This window comes from Arvicola amphibius, chromosome 5 (genome assembly GCF_903992535.2).
Source record: "Arvicola amphibius chromosome 5, mArvAmp1.2, whole genome shotgun sequence".
Taxonomy (NCBI): domain Eukaryota; kingdom Metazoa; phylum Chordata; class Mammalia; order Rodentia; family Cricetidae; genus Arvicola; species Arvicola amphibius.
In genome coordinates this window covers 122376548-122400094 of record NC_052051.1, presented here as the reverse complement: position 1 = coordinate 122400094, position 23547 = coordinate 122376548, and the positions used below count along the sequence as shown (strand labels likewise).

At 43.5% G+C, this 23547-nt stretch overlaps 1 protein-coding gene across 2 annotated transcripts in view; it reads left to right on the top strand.

Annotated features, from left to right (window-relative positions):
- Positions 1 to 728: 728 nt before the first annotated feature.
- The window catches only part of Trim36 (tripartite motif containing 36), a 42516-nt gene continuing 19697 nt past the window's right edge, over positions 729 to 23547 (top strand). Inside the window, exons 1-3 of one of the 2 annotated variants that reach the window (XM_038331019.1) lie at positions 729 to 791; positions 14232 to 14466; positions 21510 to 21835. In XM_038331019.1, coding sequence (XP_038186947.1) covers positions 729 to 791; positions 14232 to 14466; positions 21510 to 21835 — 624 coding nt within the window. Of the gene's footprint in view, positions 792 to 11784; positions 11950 to 14231; positions 14467 to 21509; positions 21836 to 23547 lie in introns of those variants that run through there. The other variant, XM_038331020.1, reaches the window with a different exon arrangement.

Sequence of the window (23547 nt, the reverse complement as noted above, 5' to 3'; positions counted from 1 at the left end):
TGAGCGTCAGGAGGCTATGGAGATCTTATCGAACCCTACACACTCGGAGTGTTTACAATACAATCCCTGTCTATTCTCATCTCCAGCCTTGGTCTTTGTTACCTATTGGATTTCAGGAAGGCTGACTTGAGATGCGGCGTTACCATTTCCTGGGCCTTCACTTTTTTCCCCCCTGGAAGCCAGACTCTTTGTTGTGTCTCCCCTGCATTCATTTTCCTCTGCCCTCACACCTCCCGACAGCACGATGGGGATTTTTTTTTTCTTGTCCTGGCGCTTAGAGCCCGGGAGCGCCAGTCCACTCCGCATCAGATCAAGTCCCTGGTGCTGTCGGGGTTGGGTGCTCGCCTGCTGGGAGCCCGGCTTTGTGTGCTAGTCTGTCTCGAGTCCGGACCGCTGGGGGCCGCGACCCCCGAGGAGGCGTGGCCTCGTCCCAGCACCACCCGGGTGGGCTGGACACTAGCTCGCCGCTTGCCGCCGCCCTTATTTGTTCCGTTAGCTGGCGCTGGCCAGCTTGATGCAGCCAGGACCTGGGAGGCTGGACAGGGCTGCCCGGGTCCTCCTGGGCCTGCATCCCACCCAGCCCCGCCCCCCGGCTTTCCCCTCTTCACTTTTAACGGTACCACTGGAGGAGGACTGGGCAAACTCAAGCTGAGCCGAGAGAAAGGCGGGGAAAGGACCACATTCGATGAACCCATCTGCTGGTCTAGAGTTTCTAAAGGGTCTTGACCATGTCGGAGACGGGGGAGATGAGTGAATTTGGCTACATTATGGAATTGCTAGCCAAAGGCAAGGTAAGCAACTCTGCCGGGGGCTGCGTCTGGGGTCCTGGCTGGGCACTCCCAGCATGAGGGTTAGCTGCGGCATCCGAGCGGTCCGTACTGGGGGGACACGGGCTGGGATCCGGGTCTGCGCTGTGCACAGGCGCACCGCAGCTGTACACAATGCACTGTGGCCGCCGTTTCTTTATGTCGAAGAAAGGGTGCTCTTTGAACTAGTTGGAGGCAGCGGTGCCAGAGCCCGGCGGGAGAGAAAGGGGACTTCAGGGCCGCCCGACAGCACGGAGACTTGGAGCCGGTGACAGGCGTGGGGTGTAGAAGGAGGGTCCGCTGATCCCTCAGCTCGAGGCCCGGAGGAGGCTCCCGGTCTGCTCACAGCCTGTCGCTGTATGGGACAGACAGGGACAGCCCTCCGCCCTGGTTGTTAGCTGCTGTCCTGGGCTGGAAACAGGTGGAGCAGCCTTCCTTTGGTGATAGTGGTGGTGGGGGTAGTGGTGTGTGTGTGTGTGTATGTGTGTGTGGGGGGGGGGGGGGGAGGATTCTGGACTAGCCAGATGCCAGTCCCACACCTGATTTGAAATCTTTGGGACAACGACTTAGAGCGCCTCAGGACGTTGGCTGGGTTACTACGCCTGGGTGGAGAGCTTTGCGAGAACCTGAACCCCTGGGAGCTGCTGAGAAATTGCCCACAGATGCCCTTAAGTGGTTTACGGTGGTGGGACATGTCACGGAAAATACTGAACGCGGCTACTCAGGGTTGGGTTGGGTGGAAAGGCGCTAAACAGCTATGCTGTTCTCTTCACCTGGGTTTGGAGAGAGAGAGAGACAGAAAAAAAAAAAAAAAAAAAAAAAAGAACCGGACCCTATGTGCTGTCATCAGAAAGGAAGATTATGCAGCTCTGATGTAAGCCCCTGAAACTTCGATCCCATGCTCCACGCAAGTACGCATAGTTGGCACGCAGCGTGGAGTAATTTAGCTTCAGACCAGACACTCCAGCAACTCCTAACCTGAGTATCAGGGAGACTAATCCCCTCTGGAGTCTCCTATTCTGTAACCGCTGAATAGAATATAGAACCAAAGTAGAATATCCAGTAACATTTCGAAAGCGAGGGACATACTTTGGGCCACCCCCATTATTCATAGCATGAACCAGAAGCACAAGTGATGGACCCTCATTCCAACTTTCTGCTTACCTGGGACTCCATCCTTTATCCCAAGTGACCTCCAAGGATGCATAGAGTCACCCTAGCCAAAATATTCAAACACTTCATGGTCCTTACAATGTGTACCAAGGCCACTCTTTCCTCCAAATGGGACCTCCCAGAGAGAGAAGTCCGGAAGCAAGGGCAGACTGCCAAGGAAGAGGGCCCTGGGCCGGAGGTGGGACTCTGGAGAGCAGGGACAGTGCTTAAAGCGGGGGCATCTGTTTTTGATCTGGTAGTAGGTTGGGGAGAAGATATCTTTTGTGAATTTCAACATAAATGGACCACTCTTGATGGGCGGGAACAGGATGATCAACTGGTAAGTTGAGGTTTGTGTGCAGATGTTCTTCAACCTAAGTCAAAACTGTGCTTGTTGGTTGTGCTTTTCTCCAGGCGAGAAACTGAGAAGCTAGTTCTGGGGGTCGGGCACGTTGCCAACTCTCAGATGACTATGAAGCAGACAGATAAATTTCCCATAAGCACTGACTGGAGAAGGGAAACCTGGGTGGATCCTTGAGATTTCTTAGAATAGACTCAGGTGCCTGAACCCAGGAATCTCTCAGAACAGTGGTGTGTTCGTTACAATTTGTTCACTGAAATAGAAATTTCAAACAGATGTGCATGGCATTCTAGACTTCATCCTCCTGCCTCTCCCTCTTGACTAGTCAGTCCTCCTTCTCTGGGCTCCATCAGTGGGCCTGTGACCACTAGAGAGTTCTCCCCAGACCTCCACAGCTAGAGGGGCCAAAAGTCCTTGGAAATTTTTGAGGTTGGAAAGCAGAGGGTTCCTCCCTCTCTTCTGGGGGTGGGGTGGCAGTAATAGCTTAATCATTTATGTCAACTCATATATTTTTATCTGCTCTTGTGATTTTCCAACTCCATGCAAAATTCCTGCTCTGTGCGTGATTCTAAGTGCTTTAAGTACTTAATGTTAGCCATGGAGTAGCAGATCTTTGAGACTGACTTCTTCCTTTTCCCGTAAGGATTTTAGGGTTCACTTGGCAGCTTGGGTTTACAGTGTAACAAATGATGGGAAACTGGTTTGATTGTGATCGATTTAGAGGGGAGGCCTGTCATCAGCCAGCCTTCTCCCTGCTTCCTTCAAAGTGGGGTTGAATGGGTTGACCATCATCCAGAGTGCTTTCACTTTTCCTCTAGATGCAGAGATTAATTTAAATGCTAGGGGTGTTATCAGACAACAGATAACATGCATAAGGCCCCAGGTTTGATCTCTAGAACCTGCTAAAACAAAAAAAAATGTTAATTTAAAATACAGGCTTTGGGGTCTGTAGATGTAGCTCAGCATCACAACATTTGCCTAACATACACCAGGCCATGGATTCAGTTGCCAGCAGCACAAAAACTATGGGACTTCATTCTTACTGCCATTCCACTGTCCAGCAACGTCAGGCTCTGTGCCTACTTCAAATTAGACCAGCTTAGTGTATTCTCCGCCTGGAGAGGCGAGTGAGCCCTTCAACTTCAGGTAACATAAAACCCACAGAACTAACTTCAGCAGCTTATGATACTCTCTCGTGGAGCCTGCTTTAATATTTAAAGTCCACAGTGATCCCCAGCATTGTGATCTTTCTACTCATCAAACAATATCCTGGAAACACACGGTTGTTAATACATAGGTGAGTTCCCAAGGGCTCTAAAAATAATCAATATAAATGTTTCCCCCTTTACTTCACTGTCAGTAAAACTTTTGCCATTTCTGAAAGCTTTGTTTTCTTTTGCAACATATCTTTGGACTAAAAGAGTTTTTCAAATCTGTGGTCAATATCTAGAGAAAGTCAAAGCAGTGTTCGCAAATGCTTTGGGTCTCTTGAAAGCTTTTCCTCGTTAATTTTTTATCATCTTTATACACGTCTTCCCTTTAGATCACCATGCACTTCTCCGGACTGGCAGGATGCAGCTGTAGCATGGAATGGAATCTTTATGGTTATTACATTTATTCATCTATCCTGCATTTGACAGAATTATACCTAAATATTAATACCTGGACGGTGACTCTTGTTTAACAGTTGACACTCAGGTACATCTTAGGAGAATGGTAATTTGAGCAAAATAAAAGGTAATTTGGAGAGATTAACATTTCATTTTGATGAATAAGCAGAGACCATCGCGTGACCATTATTCGAACTGTGACCATCTGTGAGGTACATAACACTCAAGAACGTTAAGGAAAAACTTTAGTTTTTTTTTAAAAATTTTATTTGATTTGTGTGTATTGTACCTGCATATGTCCGTGCATCCCGTGGGTACCTGGTGTCTGAAGAGGCCAGAAGAGGGCATCTAATCCCTTGGATCCAGAGTTGTGGATGGTTGTGAGCTCCTACGTAGCTCTGGAAGAGCTCCCTTAATAGTCTTAACCACTGTGATGCCTCTCCAGCTCCAACACTCAAGAACTTTTACAAATATAAAATTGACTTTAATCCACAAACAGAGCAATGTGATGTTTAACATCTCCTGGGACAGAAACAAATATCCTGTCAAAGGATGTTTCAGACAGCTGAGCAGGCAGTTGCTCACACAGCTGAAATCCAAGCTAGGGTAACAGTGGTGAGGTTGGGCCCACTGCAAAGTAGTCCTTAAAAATTTTTTTTTGGTATGTTGGGGTTGAGTCAAATGTATGTACTGTGCAGAGAAGGGAAGAAAACAGAGACTTGCAGTATTATTTGAAAATAACTAGGGCTGAAGAGATGGCTCAGAGGTTAAGAGCACTGAGTGTTCTTCTAGAGGTCCTGAGTTCAATTCCCAGCACCCACATGGTGGCTCACAACCATCTGTAATGAGATCTGGTGCCCTCCTCTGGTCTGCAGATGTACATGCAGGCAGAACACTGTGTACATAATAAATAATAAATGAATGAATGAATAAATCTTTAAAAAAAAATGAAAATAACTAGTCTCACAAATACCCTAAATTTCTTTATTACACTGTTGCAGAAGTAATTTGAAGATGGTATCTCCTAAATACCGTTTAGAAGGGTAAGTGAGGTATCTTCATGAAATTGTTAATTACATGTTTTGTCCTTATCTGTGGGCAGGGCAGTCGGGATGGTGTGGCGTGACATTCAGGCTTGCGTTCTGGATGACGGATAACTGGTACACTAGTTAATCTCAGGGTGGAGGCAGGAAAGAGTAGAGATTGGTTCACATCCTCTCTACAGAGAGTTATACCTGTTTCACAGGGTTACTGCAAGAATTAAAGGAGTACTTTATACAGCTTCTTGGTAGTAGACCTTTAGTAGATAAGCTAGGCATTCTGACAAAGGACTAGGTCTCGAGACACTTTATATCATAATCGTGAGATCCTTAACCAGTGGATGTAGGATGTTTAGATACAATACATGATGCAGGGCTGGTGAAATGGCTCAGTGGGCAAAGGCTTTTGCTTCTAAACCCAACCGTCATGGTATAGGGAGAGAACCGACACCTACAATTTGTGCTGACTTCTGCATGTGCACAGTAGCATGCATGGCCTCCTCATAAATAAATAAAAGCAATGTTTTAAAAAAATACATGGCATAGGACTGCAGAAATAGCTCAGTCCATAAATTACTTGCAAGAAAAGATCTGAATCAGGTTCTCCAGAACCCCTACTAAAAAGAAAACTAGTTATGGTGGCATGCACTTGGGAGCTCAGTGCTGAGGAGGTGGAGAGGCAGCTAGTTCCCTTGGGTTCACTGTCCATCCAGCCTTGCCTAGTCCAGAAGGAGAATTCTAGACCAGTGGATGAACCTGTCTTAAATTAAAAAAAAAATAAAAAAATTAAAAAGGGCCGAGAGATGGCTCAGAAGGCAAAGGTGCTTGCTGCCAAACTTGACAACTTAACTTGGATTTCCAGGTCACCCATGTTAGTAAAGAGAAAACTGACTCCTCAAGTTGTCCTCTGTCCTCCACATGTGTACCATAGTGTGTGTGTGTCTGTATGTGTGTGTACAGTCATGTACATGTGCCCCCTATAAAGGTAAAAATTTTAAAAATACTTGAAAAGGTAGATGACACCTAAGCATGACACCCATGATTGTACTCTGGCCTCTACACGCACACATGTGCATGTACACATGCATGTACATACATGAACATACCCATCTACTAATATGGGATACAGAATTAAATTTGAAACTCATAGAAAAACAATTTCAGACAAATATGTGCTATATTTGAAAAATATACTAAAAATGTTATATATCTAATATTCAGTTTTAACTGGCTGTGTTAATGCTAGCAATCCTAAGGAAAACAGAAAGATTGGGTCCAAGGAAAGTAGATAACTGTGAGTATTACCAAGATTACTTACCTCAGTCTGCCCAAGAGCCCCTTGCCCACTGACCATGCAGACTGTGGACTCCTGACATCTACCAGAAACGCCTGCCTTGAAAGCACTGTGCTTCGGTCCATCTTCTAATGGGGAACCATTGCCTGGGTGCTACTGGGTTAAGCGCCTACAAGATTTTATCCTAAGCTCATAAAAGCTTAAATCATTTTAGAACAGGGCATCCAAACATCAAACATTACTGCAGAAATGAGAGTATGTAATTTAGTTAATCGGAGCATCATAAACTCTAAGAGCAAATGGGGTCAGAGTTGGGGGATATGGCCAATGAAAATTAGACTAATGAATCCTCTGCGGGGTTTTGTAATGCACATGTGTTTGTTTGCTTTTAGAGAAGCATGTAGCCAGGGGTGGCCTCAAACCCATGGCCTTTCTGCCTTATCTTCTTGAGTGCTGGGATTACAGGCATGCGCTGCCACGCCTGGCTTCTGTGAGTCTCTCGTTTGGGTTTCTTCTCTACTCGTGGTTGCTCTTCACTTCGTACTGTCTCTTCCCTTCAGGCTCTGTTCTTTTCAATTCTCACGGTTAATAGTCTGAAATGGCAGCTTGAAAGATGAGTAGGACCCGGCAAGGTGATCTCTGGATACCTCTCTCCTGACTTTGTTCCCATAGCTACCGTTTATGACTGGGAAACCTGCCCTGTCCCAAGGCTTGGGTACGACTGGAAGACAGTGCAATCCTGGGACTTCTGATGCCTGGCAGATGGATTGCAGTGCGTCAATCTACCATAAAGCCCTGTGGTTTCTGCCATTTTTAAGTCTAGGAGCTGCCTGCATTTTCTTCTAGGGATGCCGAAAGATGTGGGGATTCTTAGTGGGCACGGTTTAGTAGTTTGTAGTCACATTACCTCGCTTCTACTTTTTGTTTAGGATGTAGCAGAAGGCTACTCCATCTGCTTTAGACCAAGGGAAAAGCCTAGTGCTTCAGGGCACTCAAAAAACAAAGTAAAACAAAGCAAAGCAAAACAAAAACAAAGCAACTCCGCCCCCTCCCCACCCCCACCACAAAAAACCCCCAAAACAACCCAAAACAAAACCAAACAAAAACCACTGTGGTCACTAGGATCCAACCCAGTCAGGAATTTAATCTCTTTCTGGTGACAAAGAGTCACCATGGGAAGAGACCAGGTGTAGGGTTTGAATAAAAATGGCTCCCACAGGCCCTTAGGGGGTGGCACTATTAGGAGGTGTGGCCCTGTTGGAAGTAGATGTGATTTTGTTGGAGGAGTTGCCTCACTAGGGGAAGGGTTTTGAGGTCTCAGAAGCTCAAGCCCGGCAAGTATGCCACTATCACTTCCTGCTGCCTATAGCTGTAGAACTCTCAGCTTCTTCTCTTCACCATGTCTGCCTGCGTGCCGCCTGCCTTGCTTCCTGCCATGGCAATAATGGACTAAGTCTCTGAACTGTAAGCCTGCCCCAATTAAATGTTTTCCTTTTAAGAGTTGACTTGGTCATGGTGTCTCTTCACAGCAATAGAAACCCTAATTGCGACACAAGGCGAGCTGGGTGAGAGGTGCTCAGGGGTTGTTAACCTTTTGAACTTCATGAACTACGTACACGTGGCATAGCTCGTATCTTTGTGGCAGGAGAACAGGTAGGCAGGTTAAAGATTCAGCTCTGACAGAGCACATTCCTAGACACATACACACACACACACACACACACACACACACACACACACACACACACACACACACACAGAGAGAGAGAGAGAGAGAGAGAGAGAGAGAGAGAGAGAGAGAGCGCCAAGAGAGCTGAAAGTCTATAGGCTTAAAGGAGATAACAGGAATGGACTAAGCTTCCATATTCTAAATTTGGGCTCACATTTTAACAGAAACGATTGGGAATGGGGTAGTGGAATACACTGAACTGGGGAGGAGCAAAGGGTAGCTTATGAAATACAAAATGGGATAATGATTTTTAAAAATTTATGACTTTTTTTTTGTCTGCATGTGTGTTTGTGCACAGTGTTGTGCCTGGTGCCCTCAGAAGTGAAAAGAGGTGACCAGATCCTTTGGAACCCTATCCCCTAGAAGAGCAACCAGTGCTCTTAAACACTGGGCCATCTCTCCAGTTCTGCCAAGCCACTTTTAATTTAAAGCCTTCAAAACGTTCCCAGCATGTGTAGAAATCCTGGTAGTCCCAGCTCTCAGAACTTTTACAGACTCTTTTGGTGTCATGGCAAGCTTACCACTGTCCTGTAACTCCTGCCTTTCAACAGTCCCACCGAAACATGCACATACACACACCTACCCTTCCCCTGCCTCCGTCCCCCTCCCCCGTCCTGTAAATTCAAAGAACAAGATGCTGTGTTGCAGCACATAGCTTATTCTGCTCCCTTTGCAAATGGAGCCACCAGAACAGTGCTCTATTCCAAGCAAGTCATCCGCAAATGTATCCATTAGACTGCCCGTGTGAGAGAGGCAGGCAGAGGGGCATCCTGAGACGAAAGAACAGCATCTGAAAAGAAGCAATGAGATCTGAGTAAAGAAGAAATAAAATGGATTTAAAAACTCACACAATAACAAACCCACAAAAGCCAGGCATGGTAGGGAGCACATACCTGTAATCCCAGCATTCAAGGAACTGAGGCAGAAACACGGGTTTGAGACCAACCTTGGCAGCATGCCTGTCTCAAAGCAAACACAGAAAACCCCACCCGAGGATTTTAATGGAAGACCCAGGGAAGATCATGGTGTTTATGATAAGTGGGGGACTGGGAGTTAATGGAGAAGAACTGGATGGAGCTCAGCAGCTGGAAAGAATGCTGACGCTGACGGAAGTGGGGAACGGGTGGTTTACAGCAGCAGACTTCATACTTGCTGTTAAAACCATCCCCTCTCTGTTTTAAACAGTTTCTAGATCAACAGGATTCATCATAATTTTAGAATAAAACACACACATATTTTTAAAAATACAAGCAATACAATGTGAGAGGAAAGTAAGCCTTACACGCCCGTGTGCAAATCTTCTTCCTATTGTGTGCTCTATTCCAGAGAAATACTCATTTTTACTGTTTACCTATATAAACACATGCCTGCATGCACGCACACACTATAAATGCTCGGCTGATTTAACAATAAAAAAAGACCTCACTATATCCTAGAAATCTTTAAAATTTAAATGTATTCTTTCATAATTTCATATACATAAACAATGAATCTTGACATATGCTCTTCCCATTTCCCCCTCCCATTCCCCCAGGGGCCCAATGTGTCCCCTTACTCCTCTTGTGTCCTCGGCTTTTGTTAATAACACAATTAATTCTGCCTGGCGAAATACTGACTGATCTTGGTGACTTGATCGTGCCTAGTTAACCATAGCTACAGTGAGTTCATAGGTGTAGCAGCATGTCATGTCCCAAGACAGCGTTTTAGAGTAATCCTCCCCACGTTCCAGCTCTCGTATTCCTTGGCCCCCTCTTCTGCAGTGTTCTTTGAGTTGGGCATTCTTTCTCACCACATAGATCTACAAAGTATTTTGTGGCATAAATTTACATTATGGAAAATATTTGGTTACTATAAATTTAATTAAGATTTTTGTATTGTTTTGCATATATAAGTATTAAAGTAGAACCATGAATTAGCTATGAATTACAAGGCTTATTATATTGCATTTTTTGTATTGTAATTTGAAAAATAGGAATTGATAAATCTTCTTTCAAATATGATTGAAAGTTCTTAAAATCCCACATTTTGTCAAGTGTATAGCAGAACTTTTCCACTTTGCTAGCCAGGTGTGAAATATCTCAGTGACGTTTACTTTGTATAATGGAAAGCCCTTAAAATTTTATTTTCACCCAGATGCTGTCTTTAAAAGTTTGTCCTTAGTTTATGTTAATGAATCCTCATTGGCTTTTACTCTACCATTTAGTATGCTTTGGCCCAAAGGCCTATCTAGGCATACTAAGATGAATTATTTTAAAAAGACCAAGATTAGAAACAAAAGTAGACTTAAAATACTTTTTGAAGCTCTAAACTTTATAAAGAAATATATTGGGCATATGATGTGGGGTGCAGACATTGTCTGCACTCTTTTTCCTTCTGTTTAAGACACGCTCTCCTGATCTGAGGAAGCTTACAAGGTCTAGCATGTGCAGCCGCCTAACTGGGTAGGAACAGCTCAGTCATTCCCCCCACCCCCCCAAGACGTGAATCCTCTTCGTATTATTATGTGTAGATTGAGGGTACTCCATCAGAGGGTAGATAGAGTCCCTGCTGTTCTCAGTTCTACACTGCTATGGTCATTTAACTCCTGGGTTGAATGATGGTGAAGAGGCTACCGCTGTTGTCAGGGCAGTAGGAAGATGCGGAATTTGCTGCAGAAGACAGTCTTCTTCCAAGCAGGAAATTAAAAGTCGGATGCATTTCAAAACCGAATAGAGATTTCGCTCTGCAGCTCCGTGTTCCCTTGATCAAAGAGTTAGGACACAACTTTTAATCTAATATCTACAGATAAAATTAGCCATCGGGAAAGCAGTGGTGTTAATTACCTAGTAAAATAACCTCCGACAGCGGCAGGCTACCTTGTTTTGTGTAGGGAGCAGATTATATGCGCCCGTCTAGACTCTTGGCCGGTGCATTCGAGATGTGGCTGCCAGACATCTCTGGATCCTGTTCTTGGGTCTTTAGATGTGAAAGCGCAGGGTGGTTGTGAGCTGGGTTAGGGCGGGGGCTTTGCCGAAGTCTCCCGACTTCAATCCTTGGCCAGCATCCAGGAATGGAATCCCTGCTCCTTAGGCTCTCCCCTTGACACTGGGCTCCTTCGTTGCGTGTGGCACCAAGCCTTGGTTGAGCCGAAAACGGAACATATTTTAAGTGTTCAGTGACCAGGGAATGTGACCTCACGAAACAACAAATCTAACGGAGAGTAGGTTGAAAAGTAGCAGCGACGAGACTAGGGAACCCACCCGGGAACTTCCCCTTGGCCTGCCGGGCTAGGGGTGGTGGCAGGAGTGGGCGGGGTCTCGCGCTGGACTCGGGGCGGGACTCACTTGCCCTGATCCGACGCAGTTCAGTGCGTCGGAGCGTCGGGATCTGTGGGTTTTCGCGCGTGTTTTGCGAAAGTCCACAGAAAAAGCAAAAAGGACAGAAGCGCCGCAGAGCCAGGGCGCGCCCCTTGCGTCCCAGGGCCGCCCTCCTACCCGGCGTCCCAGAGACAGCATGAGAGGGGGCGGCTACGAGCGTCAACCCCGCCCCTCCCTCCCTGACCACGCCTGAAGTAGCCCCGCCTCCTTTGTGCGGGCGCGCCGTTGCCCGGGCGACGGCTCCGCCCCTCCCGGCCCCGCCCCACGCCACCGCCCCAGTCTCCGCCTGGCGGCCGGTCCAGCTGCAGTCCGCGCGAGCAGCCGCCGCAGCCGGCAGCGGGCCGAGATTCGCGGCTCCCGGGGCCCTCGCAGGGAGCAACCGCGCTCTCCGTTGCCCGTGCTTTCGCTCGCGCCGGCCCGTCCCTCGCCGCTGGCCGGATCTGGCTGACCAGCTTGCCCTCCGGTCGGACCTCAGACTCCCGGGCCGTCGCGGGGACCCGCCCACCAGACCCCGCTGGGGCCCTCTGTGCCTGGTCGCGATTCCGCGGTTGATGACACCTGGCGGAGGGCTGCAATGGAGGGGGATGCCTCAGACTCTCAGGTGCGCGGCGGCGATGCGGGGGTTTCTGCTTCCTCTCCGCTGTCTCTCCGGGCCGGTCCCACCGTCCCGCTCCTCTCTCTGTCCTTGAGCGGGTCGGCCTTGGGGTCCCACGGGCGGGAGTGAAGCACGGGTCCGGGTATGGCGCACCTGGCCACTCCGTGGACTCCCTACGGAGGGCTCTTCCGTGGGGTTCAGTCTGCAGAAGTAATCGCTTTGGGGCGCCTTGTGCGCTAGAAAGGAGGGCGCGTGCACCCAGCGTGCCGCCCTTTGTTTGGAGCCCCGAGGGGCGCTCGAGTTCCTCCTGGACCCCGGCGGTGCCTGCCGCCGGCTGGGAGCGGACTCTTCTGCTCGCTGGGCGGGGCCGGGGCCCCTGCGGCTGTGCAGTCCAAGCCTTTTCTTCGCCGAGGTCGGGTAGGCTCGACTCCTGAAGTTTCCTCTGCTTGAGGGAGCTATCACATCACATTGCTCCTGGTTTTTATTTAAAAAAAAAAAGACACTGATTTTTCTTTTAAGAAATACTTTATATCCAGTGAACTCAAATAATTTAGGCGCAAAAAATGGAAATGATTTCTAGATAATCCTCTAGGAGGTGGAGTTTACTGATGGTATTGTTTATATGTAAAGCGGAACAAGAATCGATTTTGAACAGTCAGGACAGTTTTTTTTCCTTTGAATTAGTGTAATATTGGGTGAAGTGAGAATATCCAATAATCCTTGGTGTGCGTTGTGGGTGTGGCCGTCTTATTTACAGGTTCGTTAAAATCTAGCATGCTGTGGGCAGTTTTTAAACAGTTGCGGTACCTCAGGGGACACTGCGTTAAAGATCTGCCGGCAGTGATGAAGCCAGTTTGTGGTGCGACTCTCAGGGTTTGTTAAAGCCCTTTGTGTCACCAGTGGGGGTGTGGGGGGGGGGGTAGGTAAGCATACGCTTTTATTTCATTACAACGAGTGAATTAAATTTTACTTTCTGAGTACTTTTTAACCCAGCGCTCGGGAGGCAGAGCCAGGTGGGTCTCTGAGTCTGAGGACAGTCAGGGCTACACGGGGGAAATCGTCATGTAAAACACAAACCAACTAACCAACCCAAAACTTTCTGTATATTTCTAATAGATGAAATGATTAAGATTTTTAAAATGTATAAGATTGAGATTTTTAAAATGTTTGTTTGTCATTAAAATCTCAGGATGCCAAAAGTAATTTATATTTAAAATGGTGAAATGATGAATTCCTGTAGGTTTGAAGGAAGGAAGCTCTTGGAATAGTCTTTTAGTCCCCTCTACCCTTTTAATATTCATGATATGTTTTTATGATAACTGCATTGATATGGAGCATAGAGCCTGAAGCATTTTGGCAACATTACAGTAAAGCACCTGAAAAATGGTTAAATTTAATGTAGAAATTCTCTGTTACCCAGCTTGTAAATAGAATTCAGTTAGGATTTCCTGAACACACTGGCTTAGTCTGGGTGTTTGTTTATTTTTGTCAGCTCTTGCTATTTGTCTGTCTTGGAGTTAATGCATTAAGGAAGGATGATTAGTGTCATAGTAAAATTTTTCTTAATTAAAAATGATCACTTTTAGAATTTTGCTGTAGTCCTAAATCAGACACTTGTTCCTGGTGATTTGGACACTTGTGGTTTTTGATAGGGTATGGTTCTCTAATATTTTTATATTATCTATTTCTCTTGTGTTTCTCTTTCGTTTGACTTGTATCATCAGTTCTTAATCCCATGCCTTGTATATTAAAGGGAGTCTGGTGGTATAGGATGTGGTGGTTTGAATAGACATGGCCTCCATAGAATCGCATGTTTGAATGCTTGGCCCATAGGGAGTGGCACACTATTAGGAGGTGTGTCCTTCCTGGAGGAAGTATGTCACCCAGGACACAGGCTTTGAGGTTTCATATATGTTCAAGCCACACCCAGTGTCACAGTTCACTTCCTGTTACCTTCAGATCAAGTTGTAGACCTTTCAGCTCCTTCTCCAGCACCATGTCTGTCTGCACACTGTCATAGAGATAATGGACTAAACCTCTGAAGCTGTAAGCCGGGCCCAATTAATTATTTTCCTTTACAGGAGTTGCTGTGGTCATGGTCATCGTGTCTCTGGCCACAGCAATAGAAACCCTAACAAACACAGAAGTCAGGGAAGTTCAGATTTTAAGGTCTGTTTCTTAATTCTTATTTGGAAAAGCAAACACATGCACTCACACAAGATGGATGAGCGTGCTGACATGTTTACGCACTAAGAGTTTTGACTCTGGCTTTTGGTTTTCATCTTTAGGTGACTATTAAGAATATCGAAAGAGAGCTTATTTGCCCGGCATGCAAGGAGCTGTTTACACACCCGCTGATTCTCCCCTGCCAGCACAGCGTCTGTCATAAGTGTGTGAAGGAGCTCTTACTGTCCCTTGATGATTCCTTCAATGATGTGGCCTCAGACAACTCCAACCAGAGCAGCCCGCGGCTTCGGCTCACCTCCCCTAGCATGGATAAAATTGACAAGATTAGCAGACCAGGTATGTGGGAAAGCCTGGCTGACGTGCCCTCGGTGGGGCAGGGAGAGCTTATAGTAGAGATTCAGTTATAACTGTGGAAGGGATGTTATTGTTGCTGGTTTTCCCCTAAGTGAATGAGTTAAGACCAACCCCCCATTTAAAACGTCAAAATGGACTTTCATTTTTTTGATAGGCACTTAAGATGGATATTGACTACTAAGTTTGTACTAAACTGCTTATTAACTGTGCCTGCCTTTATTTTAGGTGATATTCTGACTCTGTGATGTACTTGATAATGGTAGAATAATGAATGATTGGACTACTAGGGAAGCATCTGTCAAGTTAATGTACAATAAATACTGCAGGATGGTGTTAAGAATGGGACTACAGAATGGTTACTTCTAAAAACATTTTTATTTTTTGATTTTACTCATTTTGTTTTATGTGTGTGTTTCAATGTATGTCTGTGCACCATGTGTCTGCAGTATCTGCTGAAGCCAGAAGATGGCATGAGTCTGGAGTTATAGTTGGTTAGAAACCATCATGCCGGTGCTCGGGAGAGCAGCCAGTGCTCTTTAACTGCCGAACCATCTCTCCAGCCTTTAGAGAACATTTAGAGCAGATCAGATTATGTGGTATCATTCTACCTGAGAATCTTGTTTTCTTCAGTCACTTGAAATTCTTTTTTTTTTTTTTTAAGTAAGTGTTTTGGCAGGGCGTGGTGGCACATGCCTCTGTGGCAACCCATGGGAGGGGGAGGGAGGAGTATCTATGGTTTCAAGGAGCTGAGGATGCACGAGAACCTGCCATCTTCCAAAAATAAGGGTCTTGGCTATCATGAGTACTTGAATCTGCACACATCTAATGACACATAGAATACATTTTGTATCACAGCTCAACACTTACTGGTTTCCTGTCAAGATAGTGTTGCCTCTGAACATGGTTGCAGGGATGATGTGGATTAAAATTAACTTAAAATTACAGCAGCTGCTGAAATTGTTTTAATCTATTCATTTTTATGTGTATTGGTGTTTTGCCTACATGCATGTCTGTGTAAGGATGCCAAATCCTTTAGAACTGAAGCTGCAAACAGTTGTGAGCTACCATGTGGGTCCTGGGAATTGAGCCCGGGTTCTTTGGAGGAACAGCCAATGCTCTTAACCACTGAGCCATCTCTCCATCCCCTGAAATTCTTTTAAAATCATTGGTGACCATAGCCTCATGTTAAGCATGGCCTTTATAAAAGGAGTGTGTGTGTGAGCATCCAGAAGTTCCGGGCTTCAGAGCTTCCACTCTGAGCAGTTGGGCTTTGAGGTTTCATCTTTAAACCTTTTGTCTACTCTCCTCAGCTTCTCCCACTGATAGGACAGGGGTCACTTTTTAATCTTGTGAGTTTTTCAGAAAAGCATCTCTTTCTAAGCTTGCGGTTAAAGAGTATCATCTTTTTGTGGCCTGCCTAATGCAATGAAGACTCTTTGTTCAGTATTTATATTTGTGTTCCTACTCCATCAGAATAGATGCCTTCCCTAGGACTAGAGTTACATATGGTTGTGAACTGCCATGTGGATGCTGTGAACTGAACCTGGGACTTCTGCAAGAACAATAAGTATTCTTAACTACTGGGCCATGTATTTTTCTTTGAATGCTATCATTATCTAGAAGAAAGTTTACACATTACACACACACATACACACATACACACATATATTACACACACACCCATGCAGTGATGTTGACTGGGCAAATTGAGAGTATTTGAGTGTTTGAGGACAGAGAGGGTTATGCTCATTGTGAGGTTAGAACTTTTCATTATCTCTTCTTTGCTAGAATCTGGCACCCTGAGGGGATAGAAAGACAGAGAGGGATGAGTTGAAGTCATTCTTATCATATAAAACTTGATGTTCTATCAGTAGGTCTTCATTGGCCAGTTGGGAATCCCCTTGTTGGCTGATTGAGGAAAACTTGCTTTCTGTGTATTAATAATATTAAACACAGACAGCTAGTGAAATATTTTTACTTAAGATTGTGTTCATATACATTTTTCATGAAGTCTGTGTCTTAGGTAGTCTTTTAATCTCTGGATTTGACGATTCTCCTGTATGGTTCACATGAAATTACAACTCTCAGTGCTTTTAGGAGCTTCCCGTAGTTGTCTGTATATTCTTGACGTGTATTTGCTGAATGGATGGCAACCTTCTGGTACTAGACTCATACAAAGCATGCCACCATGACTGAAGTAGAATATGGTTAAACATTTTTTTAGAACAAGAATTCCATTTCACCATACCCCACTGTCTAGATTAGACACAAAATGAATAAAATATGCCCACTCCCCATTCTGTAAGATTACTGTGCAGCTGAGTCATGCCCTGAGCAGGGAGTTGAAAGTGTTTGCAGACTTTTCTCTGAAGGATAGCTACAGGTGCTAGGAATGTTTAACTTGGAGAAGGATGGCTACAGAAAGGTTCCTAGCCCCATCACAGGTGACACAGCCCCCTGCAACTTCAGCTTCAGTGGCTCTAACACCTTAGACTGGTCCCCATGGGCAGGCACCCTCCCCATGCCCATAAATAAATCTTAGTGAGGCTTGGAAGTTGAGACTATTCCAAATGTGGCAATTTCTAAAGGCTTTGCTTGTGATCATGAATTGAAGGATTGTCTTCTGTATGGTCGCCAGTTTTAAACAGCCAGGTGTCACTGTATTACAGATATAATAATATCTTTCATTATGGGCAAAAATGATAAGACACACTTAAAAAGGAAGTCAGAAACCCTGTTCAAAGCAATGGATGTGGAAGGAATATATTTCTAAAAATTACTTCTTCCCTTTGATATATTTTACTGAAGAATTAGACCCTAGGCTGTCCCATATATTAGACACCAGTTGTGAAACTCTTGGAACAGGACTTTTCTGATTGATGTGCCGTAGATATGAACTGCTTATTGGAGCTCAGAGACTTTAGGATAGCACAGGTAGAGATTTAATGCTTCTTATATTTATTACGTTTTGAGGTGATACCTTGGATACAGTGGGTTAAATAATCGAACTAATTTTACTGGTTTTTAAACTTTTATTGTGGCTCATTTATTTCACTGAAATAATATTGCCATATACATTTAATGGACTTTTTAATGAAAGGGTGCTTTGAAAGAGTAAGGTTTCTGTGTGTATGTCAGTTACATATTCAAGTGTGTGAACAGAAAAGCTGTCTTGTGTATTTCTGATCAAATGTGTGTAATTTCCCCCTCCAATTTGTATTTTCCGGTTATCAGAGATACTGAATTTATAAGTTTTTAGTTTAGCAGAAAGTCAAAAGATAACTTGAATTTACTTTGTTTTTCTAACAGTTACCAGACATGAGCTTGTTTAAAAATTCAAGTCTGTAGGACAAAGTGTATGTCTCTCTGGTGCTGCCCAGCAGTGGTGGAGCCGAATTCCATACGATGGATCGACTGTTTTATATTGCTGGCTTTGTAAACACCCTGTGTGTCAGGAAAAACACACATTTACTGTTGACTCAGGAATTGTACTCTGTGCAGGACAGAGTCAGTTCTTTATCTTTTGTTGACATGATGTGACTATTCTCTTTGGAATGGAATTCTAAATCCAGCTTTCTGTCCATTGTCCACAGCATCACAACGGAGATCTTTGGGGTGGAGAGGTAGAAAAAGCGCTTTATTGCTTTTGCGGCCGCAGGCAGTGTGGTGTTAGATTTAAAGTCTCTTATTATGTAACTAGAGTTTCTCTAACACCAGTGGTCAAGTCTTCAAAATTATGTAGAAAGTAAACAAATTGTACCGACATGACTTAAGGTCAACAGGATGAAATTTCTGATGTTTTTAAGGGATGTGTGTCAAAATGATTCCTGTACACAACACAATTTTGTTTTTTAGTATCTGGTACTGAGAAATCTTTTACATTCAATTAGACTATAATGTAATTTAACATGCTACATTGGTAAGTTAACTAAATATTTAAAAACTTTTGTCTAAAAGTTGTCAATTTTTGTATTATCACTCTCTCTGCATGTTTTATGCATATAAGTATCTTTTCTTTGTTGTATTTTAACTGTGTCCCACCAAAGTTTTAACATGGAGGTCTTACCCATTCGTGGGTCATGTACACAGCTTTTTAGGGTTTTGGAATATGTTATGCTGTGTGAAACATTCCAGCCTCCCCACTCCTCCCCTTTTTTTTTTTCACTCCAGTTGACCTTTACTTTTTGGTCAAATTCTGGTAATACTCTTTGGTTAGAGAAATGTTATCCCTTTTCTGTTCCCTTCACTTCCTGGAAGTCCAATGGCATCTCACCAATTGGGCAGGAGTAAGAACAGGAAGTTATTACAGCCAGAATATGGGAGAGGGTAAAATTGCAGCAGTTTGCAATGTGGTGCAAACTCTTGCATTTGTTTTTAAATATTTAATATTTAAAAAATTTTTAATTATTTTTAATATTTAGATTTTTTTTGCATTTGTTTTTCTTCTTGATAGTTGAGGGATAAAGCATAGACTGAGATTGCCCTTCTGGTGGATAAACCACTGTGAAAATACTTTATTTTAAAATCATGCCTTGATGTTTGCTTACTGTGCCTTTGAAGCAAAGATGTGTGAGTTGAGAGTATTTACATAAAGTACGAATACTGAGTCCACAGTCGTGGGGCTGCTGCTTGGTCGGCATTACTTAGTTAGCCTTCTCAGTCACCATTGGTCAGTCCCTCTCTCCCCATATTGCACCATATTGTAGAGAAATACTACGTGAAAAGAACCTTCTCTACGAGAAATATTCAACTCTACATTTATGGTGTATACGGTATCCACTAGTCTCAAGTACTCTTGAGAATTTGAACTATGGCTGTTGCAACCAAAAAAGTGAAAATTTAATTACCTTAAATTTAGATTTCACTAGCCATCTGGCCTCATGGCCCTTTAGCTAGCACAGCTGTTGAAAGTTGACCTTGATATATCTTCCTTTTAGTTTGGTGTTGGACTTTTTTTCCCCCATGGGGTTTATTTTCTAGGATATTGTTTCTCTGAATATAATATTTTATGAAAATAATGATAAAAGCATATGACAAATAAAATGAAAGTTAACATTCATAAGATTTGAGAGCCTCATGAGATCAGATTAGAAAAACAGCCAAGATACCTATTTGAATAAGCTCCTTAAAAATTACTCAGGCCTTAAATTCCACATTTTATCACATCTTAGAGGGCCAGTGTAATGTTTCATAAAACCTTTTATTTTCACCATTAAAATTAAGATAAGTGGAATGCAGAAAAGGAAAGTGAACTTTTTTTTTGTCATTTCTAACCGTGAAAACAACCAAAATTTGGGTATCACCAGCATACATATTAAAACATGATTTAGTTTAAATGATTAATTTTGTTTCATATCACTACTTAATTGGTCACAACCATCACAAGACCTATAATAAGTCATTACTTTTCACATAGACTACTGAGATTGGTTATTCCTTCAATTAAATGTCCATCTATTTAAATTACATGTGAATTTCCATTTGTTTAAACTTGACCACTGCACCATATGACTTTCGGAATTGTTTGGCTTGGTTTTTGACGTTTCCATTGGCATGCGTGTTTTGTTGTGTTTTGTTTTAACTAGCCTTGCACTTATTTCATTACATGCCTGCTGTGGTGTGAAGCATCCTGGGCTGCACTGCATGCTTTTAAAATTACTACAGAGATATACCGAGTAGGATTTTTAAGTTTGTGGGGCATTTCCTTTTGTATAATTCATGTTTAAAAATGTTAAGGCTAAAATGTCATTAAATGGAAATACTAAAAATTCTGTGCATGCTTGTTACATTAGGTGCTTTTGGGATCCAGTGACACTTTGCATGCCATAAAGTCATTATTATAAACAATACTTTGGCCATCTGTGAAGTTTCACCTATTGTGGTGTCTTACCAGGCATCTTTTAAGATACTCTTTTTAGACAACTGTCATTTCAAGGGCAATGTTAATGTAGCTACTTAAAGATCTTTGCCAAATAGAATATACTGACTTTACCCATTAATTTTTGGTATTGGATGTGATAGTATGAAGGAAGGCTGGAGATTAAGAAGTTCCTTTGTATATTTTGTGGGCAACTGAGATTTCATAGTCTAAGAAAGTTTTAAGTTTGTATTTGTCCACTTGTATTAAAAACAGACATCTTTGCATTTCTCCAGACCAGCAGGTAAGGTCTGCTATACTTTGGTTTCTTGACTTATTAAGATCAGGATGACCACACTGAACAAAAAATTCTAATGGTTAAGGTCATTTATTCTATTTTATATATTACAAAATAATATGTAATGCACCTTGGTACTGAATTAAATAATCTTAATGATTCTTTGTTTCAGGTCCTATGGTTGGTCCCTCTTAGAGTTACTAAATTTCAGGCCTCTGAATGAGTTCTTCACTCTTCTTTAGATCACATTCAGTGACCTTCTGCTCTCTTCCCCTGAGCTTTCCCAGCTGACAGTGCTACGGTGGGAAACATTCTGTTGTGATGATTCTGAAAATGTGTGACCCCTGATCCTTTGAGTGTGTGATGGAAGTACAGTCTAACCAGAAGTGCACAAGTGTAGACAGGTTAGCAGTTTTGACAGTCACTGGGATGACAGTGAGCATGCTGAGTCATGCGCTCTGGTTAAGGCCCCTGCTTTTCCATTTCTCCCCAGTCAGCTAAGATGGTATTCACTCAATGACTTTGGGTATGATGTATAAAATTAACTAGAGGTCTTAATTATATAAAATACTCTATAAAGTAAAAATATCCTATGAAGTACTGTTGGTAGATGTGTTGTCTTCATGTCTGTGTTTAGCTTAATGCAGGTTTGTGTGCAATTTATTATAGATTATTTTTCGTTCCTCTATGATAACTTTTAATAATTTAAACTTGTCTTTTATATACAAAGTTAGCTTATTTGTTTACAAAAGCATTTTCAGAATGCAGATGGAGCCACGTGGAATATTTGTTATTGTAGACTTTCTAGACCACAATTCTACATTTTAATCACGTATGATGTAACTGAATGAAGCCTTACTGACTACACAGGCTGGAAGCGTAATTCACTGACCCCAAGACCAACTACGTTTCCTTGTCCTGGCTGTGAGCATGATGTGGATCTTGGAGAGCGGGGAGTCAGCGGCCTGTTTCGCAATTTCACTTTGGAGACGATTGTCGAGCGATACCGGCAGGCCGCTAGGGCAGCCACGGCCATTATGTGTGACCTTTGTAAACCGCCGCCCCAGGAATCCACAAAGAGCTGCATGGACTGCAGCGCAAGCTACTGCAATGAATGCTTCAAAATTTATCACCCTTGGGGTACAGTAAAAGCCCAGCATGAGTACGTGGGCCCCACCACTAATTTCAGACCCAAGGTAAGTTAGGGCACAAAACATCATGGGAGAAGAGGCCGGGTCTAGCGGCAGGAAGATTTGATTGGATAACATGATTGCGATGTGTTTTGTTAGCGGAAACTTTACTGTCAGGGAAGAATAATTACAGCGTGAGACATCGCGCTTACATACTCTGTTAGGTGGCCCTCACATTTCTCAAGTATTCTGGGTGGTCTGCTTAATAAAGCTCACAAGAACTGCAAGATCTATGATCTAATGTTGAGTAAAACGATTAGTGCACCACCACCACTCACCGTGGATGCTCCCCCGCCCCAAGACAGGGTTTCTCTGTGTAGCCTTGGCTGTTCTGTAGATTAGGGTGCCCTCAAACTCAGAGATCTGCCTGCCTCTGCCTTCCGTGCTGGGATTAAAGGTGAGTGCCACCACCACCGGGCATAAAGCTGTTCTTCTTTATAATTTAGTAACTGGTATGAATACGGAAATATAATAGTATTCTTAATCATGAAACCTTAAATGTGTAATAATTTCATATGTAAATGTCAAAAATTATTTTGAAGCTGGAGAGATGCCTCAGTGGTTAAGATTTCCTACTGCTAAGGACCCAAGTTTGGTTTTCACTACCCACAGGGGACTGCTCACAGCCAGCTGCAGTCTCAGTTCCTAGGGATCCAATTCTCTCTCCTGTCACCCTAATGTGAACACTAATGTTCACACGCCCAACACAGACACAGACATGCAAATAACTTAAAATAAGATATAAAATCTTTAAAAAATCATTACAAAATATTCACCAAATAATGCTTACATCACATAGATCTGAAAGATTAAAAGATATTTCTTTGTCCCCACGTTCCGAAGGACCCTCTCCTCAAAACTGTTAGTCTCATAACAGATTTACCAACCTGAATTCCCTTTTACAATGTTTGTCTCACCCTAACTGCTCAAGGTCTTTGATTTTTTTTAAATGTATGACTCCAAGAGTTAGTGCTTCATTTAAGAGATTGCATTATACTATTCCATCATGAAAGGACATGTGATAATGAGCTACATGAGGACTAGGTTCTTAGAAGCTGAGTATTCTGTAGAATTTGGAATGCAAATGAATCATAAGCCTCTTATTTGCAACCGCAAAATACTGGAGAAGTACACCAAAGGAATATGCATAATTAGGAAAAAGTCTCCTTCAAGTCATTCATTTATGTCAGCCCGTATAGCGTAACTCTTCTAAGCCGTCCCTTATGCTAGAGAATATGCACCTCCAGTTGAACTCACTGTACTTCTTTCAATGGGAGCTTAAGTTCCTACTTTCAAAAACATATGATTTTGACAATTAGAAACCTGGACATTCTGAAACATTTGAGTCTTTTCCACTTTTGTCTCCTCTGAAGCTGTATGGTCAAAGGACTTTGTATATTGGTCATTTTTTCCCTAATGTGTCAGAGCAGTTAAAGCTGCCCAACATCCAGTTTCTTGAAGTCATGAACAACTATTTAGTTTCATCAACATACTTCCTAAGTCCTTGCTTCTGAATGGAAACAACATGTTATGAACAATGTATCCACGATGCTAGTTCATAGGCTAAGTACAAGTGCAGCTGTTTCCTCAGGAGATGCTGCTGGGCATTGAGTGCGGGGCTTGTGGAGCTGGCCTGCTGGGTGCTTACATCACAAAGCCCTCCAAGCCCTCCTAGCAACAGGCTTGTATGCTGAGTCAGGCCATAGATTCTCTTCAGG